At 44.5% G+C, this 10607-nt stretch overlaps 1 protein-coding gene across 1 annotated transcript in view; it reads left to right on the forward strand.

Annotated features, from left to right (window-relative positions):
- The first annotated feature begins 1072 nt into the window (after window positions 1–1072).
- Window positions 1073–10607, forward strand: part of ALDH9A1 (aldehyde dehydrogenase 9 family member A1) — an 82820-nt gene continuing 73285 nt past the window's right edge. Inside the window, exon 1 of the mRNA XM_089683068.1 lies at window positions 1073–1258. Within this exon, the coding sequence (XP_089539194.1) occupies window positions 1081–1258 (178 nt within the window). The 5' untranslated portion in view covers window positions 1073–1080. The remainder of the gene's footprint in view (window positions 1259–10607) is intronic.

Here is a 10607-nt window from a genome sequence, read left to right on the forward strand (position 1 = left end):
CTGTAAGCTCGTGGGTTGGTGGCTTCCTTCTGGCCTTACGCTGGGATGGCCCCTTCCCTGCTTTCCAAGCTGTCCTCTCTCTCAGGGGATAGTTGAGGCTGAGAGATCCTCCTATTCAGAAACTCTTGCCTGTAGGCAGGCCATTCTCAGGCTCCACACTCCAGCTTTTACTTCATCTTCCACCAGATACTCTCCTGCTGCTGAGCAGGCTCAAGTCACATTTAATGGCTGCCCTGGCCCCATGTCAAGTCTCCTTCTTGGGGATTGGCCAAAGTCCCTTAAGTGTGCTGGTCAGCCCCTCCTCACCCCCACCGCTTTCCTAGAAACTTCTCAAGTCTCTAGAACAGGGGCAGGTATTGGTGAACTGATCTGCAGAGCCCTCAGTCCTGACCTTAGATGACCTGGCTGATTCATGCCCAGGCTGCTACTCAGCCTCTGACTGAAAACCTATCTAGCTCCTCCTAGCTAACTAGAGGGGTGCTACATTTAGGGGGCACTATCATTACCTGGTTAATTTTGTTAGTGCTCCCCTCTGCCCAAAGCTTTGACTGTAGGACACTAACCCTGTGTAGTAGGCTGGAGTGCGACCGGAGCTGGTCATAGCTTGTAGAGCATCTGCAGAGGACCAGTCCCAGAGCTAAAGGGAGCCTGCTAGAGCAAGTAAGAAGGTAACTATTTACACCTTAATTCTCTGCCCTAGGCTAATGGGCAATTATTCCTTATAGTGCAGGGGAACCCATTGCAAGAATGGATTTCTTTCTTTTTCTAAAGCTGGGCTTCAGTGTATGTATGTGGAGTGGGACAGAGAGGGGTGGGGATAGGCAGAGTTTTGTTGGCCATCAGGCAATGCTGACAATACTGGTTGGGATATTGTATAGTAGAAGCACTGTGTTGTCAGCAAAAAGAGGAAATTAGGAGCACAATAGATTTGCAGATCATCTTGCATTTTACTTTAATGCATACACAGTTTTATCACTTTAAAAATGCTGCTAGTAAAGAGATGCACTATATTTTTTGCCCAGTCATACACTTAAAGCAGAAATAAGTAAATTATTTTACATTTGAATTTTTAGGCTGTTAATGAAACTTTGTTCAGCACGTCCTCTTGTTCAGCTGCTGTATCCAAAGCTCCGAATTGCCATGAGTACACTTGCCACTGGGACCTTCCAGAATTCCCTGCCTCTCAATTATCGTGGAGGGAGCAGAGTGCAGCCTATAGACTCCGTAGGAGAAGAAAAGGCTTATGAACCATCCACAGGTGAGAACTATTGCACTGGTTTAATTTTGTATCTTACCTATGCTAATCATAAAATATAAAACTCTTTTCAAAATATGCTTGTTTTAATAAAAGCATAAGTGCAGCCAAAATGAAAATACAAAAAATCAGCACAAGGGATATAACTTACAGTCAGTAGGATGTGTCCCTTGTGCTGACGTTTCTTCTCTTGGGTGAAATGCTCCTCTAGTGATGATCCGCAGGGACACAGACAGCAATTGAAACAACTGGATACAAAGAAAACAGAGGGCGCACCGGCCTAGTGCATTACCTTAACCACTTCCCTACAGGGCACGTATACCCCCTTCCTGCCCAGGCCAATTTTCAGCTTTCAGTGCTGTTGCACTTTGAAAGACAATTGCGCAGTCATGCAACACTGTACCCATATGACATTTTTATCTTTTTTTTTCACACAAAACAAGCTTTCTTTTGGTGGTATTTACTCGCCGCTGGGTGTTTTATTTTTGCACTATAAACAAAGAAATTTGAAAAAAAAGTTTTTTTTTGTCTCTATTTTGCAAACAGGTAATTTTGCTCCGTCACTGACGTGCGTTGATGAGGCTGCACTGATAGGGGGCACTGATAGGCGGCACTGATATGCACTGACTGGTGGTACTGGTGGGGGCACTGCTGGGCGGCACTACTAGGCACTGATGGGCACAGGTGGGTTTCACTGCTGGGCACTTGTGGGTGGCACTGCTGGGAACTGATCTTCAGTGCCCTGATAGTCGGTGCCGATTCGTTCTCTGACAATTGCCGGTTATCTGTGACAGCGTGGGGAAAGTGCAGCTGATAACGGGCAACTGCATTTACTGGTGATCTACTGTGTCATTGGACACAGCTGATCACATGGTAAAAGACCGCTGTGATTGGCCTTTTACCACATTACATGATCAGCTGTGTCCATAGGACAGCGATCACGGAGATCGCCAGGTGCATGCCCCCAGGAGAGCGTGGGAGGGCGCGTTCTGGGAGGATGTCATAGGACGCCCTCCCAGAACTGGACAACAGTGCTGTAGCCATCATTTGGATATAGCGCGGCTGGCAAGTGGTAAAAAGCATTTATTGAAAAGAATGATAGTTATTGTACTCGCACATGACAATAATGTCAAAGGCACATTATGAAAGAACAGCACAGTCCAATCTACACTAAGTAATTGTCCGCAATGGGAACCCTGGACTTCCAACATCTAACGCGTTTCGTGGACTTGCCTCAGAGCCAACCAGAAGTTATAGTGTGGATTGGACAGTGCTATTCTTTCATGATGTGCCTTTGACATTATTGTCATTTGTGAGTGTAATACCTATCATTCTTTTCAATAGATGCTTTTTAAGGTAATGCACTAGGTCGGTGCGCCCTCTGTTTGTTTTCTTTGTATCCAGTGCATTTTAGCAATTAAAACAAACCTTACTGATGTTAGAACAGGAAGAGAAGGGAACCCTTCTTTATTAGGAAACCTGCAGCCAGAAATTCTAATCATTATAAACTTTATCCAGAAATTAAAACAAATTTTTGGGCCTGAAGTTGGGCTTTTTTTGATTGACTAGTACCACTGATATATTAAGAAATTATACTCTCCTATACAATACGTGAAGATCTGTCTTCTATAATGTGAGTAACATTGAGAGGGTGTTTTATTTTAATGAACTTTATCCCTTTACCCATCCTGCCAGGTTTCATTTAATACTGTTAAAAATTAGCTTTCTATATCAGTCTGTAGTTGCTGTGATTTTTATATACCTGTCTTGCTTCCTTTGCAATGTGGTAACTTGGAGACGTTTTTAGGACAAGATTTCCTGACAAGATCTGAGAACAAACCACTTGTCTGCTTGTGTGATTGGCTTCTTGCTATTCTGACGTTTGCCCAACAGTTTAAAACTGATCTGTAGTCGGCACTGAAAAATTACTATTTAGTTGCCTTTGCTTGCACTGCTTGTGATCTAGAGCAGGGGTCTCCAAACTGCGGCCTGCGGGCCGGATATGGCCCTTTGCTTGCCTTTATCCAGCTGTTGGTGCACTATTCCTTCCACTGATGCGAGACACTATTCTTTCCACTGACACCAAAGATGGGGCACTATTCCTCCCACTGACACCATTGATGGGGCACTATTCCTCCCACTCACACCAATCATGTAATTTTTAAATCCCATTGAACCCCAATCCTATGGCATTTTTTATTCCCCCGTCCACAGTCCGGCCCCCCCTAAGTTAGAAAGGGCAGTAAACTGGCCCATTTTCAAAAGTTTGTAGACCCCTGACCTAGGGGGAAAGCAATAAGAAGAAATACATGCATTGTTCTTCGCTTCTCTACCAGTTGGTGCTCTCCTCCATTGTCCTTCACTTCTGAGGTGTAGTGAGCTCTCTGCCTCCGCATATGCAATATAGAACCACTGGTCCTGCATTGTTCATTATTATTATTATTATTATTTATTTCAGGTACTTATATAGCGCCATCAATTTACGCAGTGCTTTACATATATATTGTACATTCACATCAGTCCCTAACCCTCAAGGGGTGTACAATCTAAGGTCCCTAAGTCACATTCATACATACACATACTAGGGTCAATTTAGACAGGAGCCAATTAACCTACCAGCATGTTCATGATGACATTGGAGTGGCTGTATCCGAGTGAGCAAAGAAGAGGAATGACTTTGTGGGAGTGGTCATGTGGCAGGGAGAAGGCCTGTGGGAGCAAGGCAAAGGGGACGTTTTTCACCATATTCCTCAGCCTTTAGGCTAAATGAGCAGTTAATTAGTGAAATGGGAGTTCAGTTAAGTAGCAGTTTTTGAATGCTGACTGATGTTCAACTTTAACATAGAACTATACTCCCATCCACTCATGCAATGTCCTCAGGCTCCCTTGCTGGCAGCGACCTCTTATTGTGGGTTGCAATCTTTAGCCATCTTGATTTGCAGGACTGGAACAGCATAACTCACAACTTGTGATTGTGTGTAGGAGTTCATTTGTCCCTGCAATGTGGCTTGCTGTACACAACTGTGCAGGCGCAGCTCACTCCACATTCTGAAGAGGTTTGCAGTCAAATAAGGTTTTATTGCACAAGAGACATAGTATGTTTCTTTGCAATAAAGAAGAAACCCTGCATGTTCCGAATTGTATTATTTTAAAGTAAATTTCCACTGCAAATTAGGTTGCAATCAATACTGAGCTTGATTGATAATGAAGGCAAACCTTCCCATTCACCCTGAGAACTCACATTGCCAAACAAACAACAATATTTTTTTCAGAAACTAGTCTTCTAAAATCATTGTAATGTTCAGGATATTCACTGGGAGGACTTTTTTCATTAAGCAAACTTCCAATTAAAGCTTTGTATACGGTGATGTTAAAGGTCATATTTGCATAATTGTGCACATTGACCTAATCCACAAGGGCAGGAGAAGGGTACATTCTACACTTTGAAAGGCAATTTTACATTTCAGAGTTATCAGCACTGGTGATACCTGTCAGTGCTGAGATTTCTTTCACTTGTGTTTGACTCCTGATGAAGAGGTAAGGAGAAAATTCCCAGATGGGCACACTGCACCAAAAATCTAATGTAGACTCTAACCCTCCCCTCTCTATCCCTTTGAAGAGACTGGGTTTGGCTGGAGTTTTAGAAGTTGTTGAAGCAACTTTGCAGTATACAGTTGTGGTTTAATTTCAGAGTTGGTATTATACCATTTGGAGATTCGGATCTCTTGAAGAGGTGTGGACTGGCTCCGGGCACCTTCTCTTATATATGATGGAACTGTTCCTAATAAAACCTTTTTCTGTGTACAAACTGTCCATTTAATAACAAAGATCGCTACGGTGACTCTTCCAAAGGGTCCTGGGTTGTGTTATACCACAACACAGCCATCTCTGCTTTCAAATTTAACAGCTAGTGATACCTCATCTCTAAAATGCAGCCAAGAATCTGATCCCCAAATATTGGAAGACCTCTAGACCACCATCACCTCCAATAAACAAAATACACCTGAAGAAATTGCAGTCCTAAAGAAAACTGTTTCTGAGAGCTATTACAAAACCTGGGTAATTCCTTTAGATCGGGTCTCCAAACATTTTACACTTAGGACCAGTTTACTGTCCTTCAGAGCTTGGGGGAGCTGGACTGTGGCCAATGTGAGTAGAAAACCCCTTGGCGTAAATGGGAGTAAACAATACCCCATCATTGGTCGTAGTGAGAGGAATAGTGTTCCATGGTTGGTATTAGGTAAAGGAACACTGCCCCATATTTGGTGTCAGTGGCAGGAATGATTGTCACATTGTTTGTATCACTTGGAAGAAGTAGGAGGAATAGTGTCCCAAGGGCCAGATTACGACAAGCAAAGGGCCACATCCAGCCCCTGGGCTGCAGTTTGGAGACCATTGCTGTAGATCATTGCTGGATAAATCCTTAGATCTTTTTCTATACTATATTGGGGGTTACTTACTAAAACTGGATAGTGTAAAATCTGGTGCAAGAAGAAAGCTTTCCCTTGAATGATCCTGTTATAGCAAGTGATCGTTAGTGTCAAATTAGTCTATTGCATATATTAGTGAGTAAAGTTTTTAACATTAGTATACTGTATATGTTCATATGGTAGTCCGTTTTTGCTTGGGTACTGGCTTTTATTTTATTTTTACTGGTCTGCAGCTTAAAATATAACTAAAGGCAAAACTTTTTTTCTACTTTGGGAAGAATATAGAATTGTGAAAATCCATGTCAGGCTTTTTTTCATGTTCGATTGGAAGACCTTGCTTCACTTCCTGACTTGTAGAGACAGCAGGAAGTGAGAGGAAATCTCTCCTATGTGAGGCAAATCCCCACCCATTGGAAGATATCTCCTCTATTCCTCTATTAGAGCTTGCAACTCTCTAATGGGAACACAAACGGCAAAAAAAAACCTGACGCGTACTAATCCCTCACTGCTGTATCCAAATTTAAAACAATCATATATGTCACGATTGCGGCGTCAGACCCCAGCCCTTCTCGCCAAACTCGTGACCGAAGGACTGGCCGATCCAAACCGCGTTGTGACGTGCGTAACAATACCATGCCCAGCCGCACCCTGCACAAAGATTTTCCAGCCATTGGACCATAATCTATGTACCTGCGACCTGAGCGATTGTTACTGGGTTAGGTTAATTATGTATTTAACCCCTCCACACTGCCACCACCTCCTTTTTGATCAGAGAAAGAGGAAACTCGCAATATCGCTATAACACTATAATAATTGAAATAATCGTCCGCATAACCCGGTCATTGACACAGGCCGGTTATACAGAGAGTTAAACAAACAGTAGCGTCTCTTTAAAGGCAGGGATTCGTAAATTGCAATTAAGAGTTATAGAAACAGTTCAACACTTTCAGAAAGAGAGATTTATTACTAAAAAGGTCAAACAGGTGCAATAAAAATATTTACAGAGAAGATGTAGCTTAGGTAGATAGATATATAGATATACATACATACATACATACATACATACATACATACATACATACAGACAGTGGGGATCGAAAGTTTGGGCACCCCAGCTAAAAATTTGTATTTTCAATTATGTTGAGGTCAGGAGATTGTGAAGGCCATGGCAAAATCTTCAGTTTACGCCTCTTGATGTAATCCCCCGTGAATTTCGAGGTGTGTTTAGGATCATTATCCATTTGTAGAAGCCATCCTCTCTAACTTCAGCTTTTTCACAGATGGCATCAAGTTACCATCCAAAATTTGCTGAAATTTTATTGAATCCATTTTTCCTTCTACTCGTGAGATGTTCCCTGTGCCACTGGCTGCAACACAACCCCAAAGCATGATTGATCCAACCCCATGCTTAACAGTTGGACAGAGGTTCTTTTCATTAAATTCTGCGCCCCTTCTTCTCCAAACGTACCTTTGCTCATTCCGGCCAAAAAGTTCAATTTTAACCTCATCGGTCCACAGAACTTGTTTCCAAAATGCATCAGGCTTGTCTATATGTTCATTTGCAAAGTTCAAACGATGATTTTTGTGGTGAGGATGTAGAAGAGGTTTTCTTCTCATGACTCTTCCATGAAGACCATATTTGTCTGCCAGATCTTTCTGGAGGGATCGTGCAGTCAAACGTGGGTTTTGAATTGTTTTTCTCACAATCCTGCGAGCTGTTCTGTCTGATATTTTTCTTGGTCTTCCAGATGTTGCTTTAACTTCCACTGTTCCTGATGACTGCCATTTCTTAATTACATTCCGAGCAGAGGATATTGACATCTGAAAACGCTTTGCTATCTTCTTATAGCCTTCTCCAGCTTTGTGAGCGTCAACTATTTTCAGTTTCAGTTTTCTAGACAACTGCTTAGAAGAACCCATGGTGCTGATTGTTGGGGCAAGGTCAGATGAGTCTGGGCATTTAAAACCTTTGAGCTTGACATCACCTGGTCTTCCCAGACGATGATTGAGAACAATCCATGACACTGGCAGGTCTCAGCTTTGCAAAGGGGGCAGTGCATGCTATAAATTCTGCAGGGTGCCCAAACTTTTGCAGACGCCATTTTTTTGTTTTCTGTTATTTTGAAAGTGTAAATGATGGAAATAAAATCTAACTTTTGTTGACATATTATAAGAATGTCTAATCTGTAATTTGATGCCTTTTTGGAGATTTTTCCATCTTTCCTTGGCTTCTTTATGCACATTAATACAAATTTTTAGCTGGGGTGCCCAAACGTTCGATCCCCACTGTAGATAGATAGATAGATAGATATATATATATATATATATATATATATATATATATATATATATATATATATATATATATATATATATATATATATATACATACACAGGAAACCGCATAGCCCTGAAAAGAGATAACAGAGATAAGTTACTGGGTTAAGTTACTTGCCAGTAAGCCTTTGATGTAAGCAGATCCAAGTTTTTTTTAGAGCAGAATGGTGCTTTGATCTCCCGCTGTTACGATGGAAAAATGGGAGATGTCTTCAATTCTACCTTCCTTAGGCTTGACAGCCTGTTTTAAAGTTTCCCAGCAGCAGCACGTTCCATCTGCACAAGCGACAGTCTACCCGCGGGTATTTTATTATGCAGATAAGCCTGGGGATTATTTAGATATGAATTATGAAATTGTATGCTACACGGTTCGCAAGATCTATTTTTCTGCCTTCCCATGCGCCCAAGATAAGGCAAGTGACCAATCAAACTTTTCGCCTGCTCATTGTCCATCTGATGAGATATCCGGCTTTTATGTAGGTCTCTCATATTCCAAGATATGAGACATAGTGGAAAAATGGAGTTTAACAGAGTTTATCTGATTCTGTCACCTCCAGTGGGTTAGGCTCATCAGGTCAGCATTTCTTTCAACTTGTGGGAAGGCTCCTTATCTGTTTTACGAGGTGTGAAACTACACAGGTTCTCAGGACAGTGGGACACCAGCTCTCCTGAGGGGGGCTTTGTAGCTCTGGGCTGCCTGCTGCTCTAGCCTGCCAGTGACTCACAACCAGGTGTCATGGTGGCTGAACAGAGAGGAAGGGGGAGGATGAAGAAAAAGATATTTCAGGACGGTTAATCTCTTCGCCAAGATGGAGGTTGAAGCCAAAATGGTTGAACCGCGTCTATCTCTGGTGCGCGCGTTTGTGACACCTCCCCCTCAGGTAGTTTGCATGGGAGGGAACTACAAGTTCCCTCCTGATGCAACCGACCTCTGCCCAGAGGTTCACCATGGGTCGACCTGGTACCGCTGCACTGCGGGAGAACCAAGGTCCGTCTGAACAGGAATCTGTTCTCCCCGGGAACACTGCTGTGCCGACCAAGTGGGTGGTCACGGGTGGGCACCAGGTGGCTGTGGCTGTCCGAATGCCATGGCCACTGCCGGGGTGTTCACCTGTTCACAAAGCACTTTGGCTGAAGGGTGTCACCTGCTAACATATTAATATGTAGCTTCTTGTCAAGTTAGAGAAGGAGATTTCCCTCTCCCACCTTCTTCCTCAGGCCTAGGACTACATCTGGCCTGAAGGTAGTAGCGCCTGTGTGCACTGGAACCGGACAGGTGAATTCTGGAAATTGCCTCCCAGCGGTGTCCACAGGTACCTTCATCCAAGATGGACAGTCCTCATTACCTGCTAGCATCCAGGACACCAGTTCCTCCAGTTTCCTGTCTGCTAGGTCAGTCACGGGTCCAGCTGAGCCATGATAGTTGCATCCAGGCATCCTACCATAGCCAGCGGCACCCATGACGGACGTAACCTGCTTTTTGGCCTGGGGAGCAGACCAGGTCACAACTGCCTCAGTCTCCCCATGCCCAGACCTCTGGGGGTCTCTTCCTACCGGTGTGTTCCAAAACTGAACCACTGCCATGCCCCTCTGACAGTTACCCTTCTCAACTGTCAGACTAGGCTAGTGACGGGCCCGAGTTGCTCTTTCCAGACAGGGCCAAACACCACAAGGCCCCTAAAGTGGGCAACTGCACTCAGGTCCATTCTGCATTGCAGGTCATTCCTGACCCTGGAGAGGTGGTTGGTGCGTTCTCAACCCCAACTAGCTTTCCCGTAAATTCAGGCAAGCCACATGGGGTGGTGAAGGCTGACTCGGCCCGAACCTCCTGGGTTGGAGATGGCGGCCCATACCCCCTGCTCAGGTCCATGATGGTTAGACGGAGGGCACCTTCCGGGTGCTCCATCACTTCATGGCCCCCGGGCATGGGGTAGGCCACAACCACAGGGCTGGCGCTCAGTTGTCCGAGGTTCTCACAAAGCCTGGTCACCTGATTGAGGATCGAGACTACCGGGGATGCCCAGACTCAAGCTGACCCTGGATTCTTGACTCTGTCCTTGCCTCGGTCTCTTTGGCCCATTCAGCCTGTACCTCCTGAGTCCAGACACCATCTTCCATAGGCATGCCCAGCAGCTCCAGGACCTGAGCGCCTAGGACATAGGTTTGTCTGCCTGCTGACACACCATGACAGATGAGATCAAATAACAGGCGTTCAGGCTCCCAGCCCCCAGTGAGTAGGCCAGTTATTCCAGCCTCCCTGTTCCCGTGATTACACTTCCCAGCAGGGGGGGCGTACATTTAACCATAGGCTGAAATCTCCATATGAATGACTTTCCAGGGCTGCCTTACTCATGGAACTAAAAGTCCCAGCTAGCTGACCTCTGAAGCTCCTTTGTGAATCGCTTTTCAGTGCTGCCTGATGCGTGGAACTACAAGTCCCAGCCGGCTGTGGTGTACCTTTCTTAGCAGGGCAACTCACAGCTAGCTGACCTCTGAAGTTCCTTTTGGGAATCGCTTTTCAGTGCTGCCTTATGCGTGGAACTAAAAGTCCCAGCCGGCAGCCTAGTCCTATGCAAGGCCAACGG

Source organism: Staurois parvus, unplaced genomic scaffold, assembly GCF_062004578.1.
Source record: "Staurois parvus isolate SC_StPar_1 unplaced genomic scaffold, SC_StPar_1.0 ptg000300l, whole genome shotgun sequence".
In the NCBI taxonomy this organism is placed as follows: domain Eukaryota; kingdom Metazoa; phylum Chordata; class Amphibia; order Anura; family Ranidae; genus Staurois; species Staurois parvus.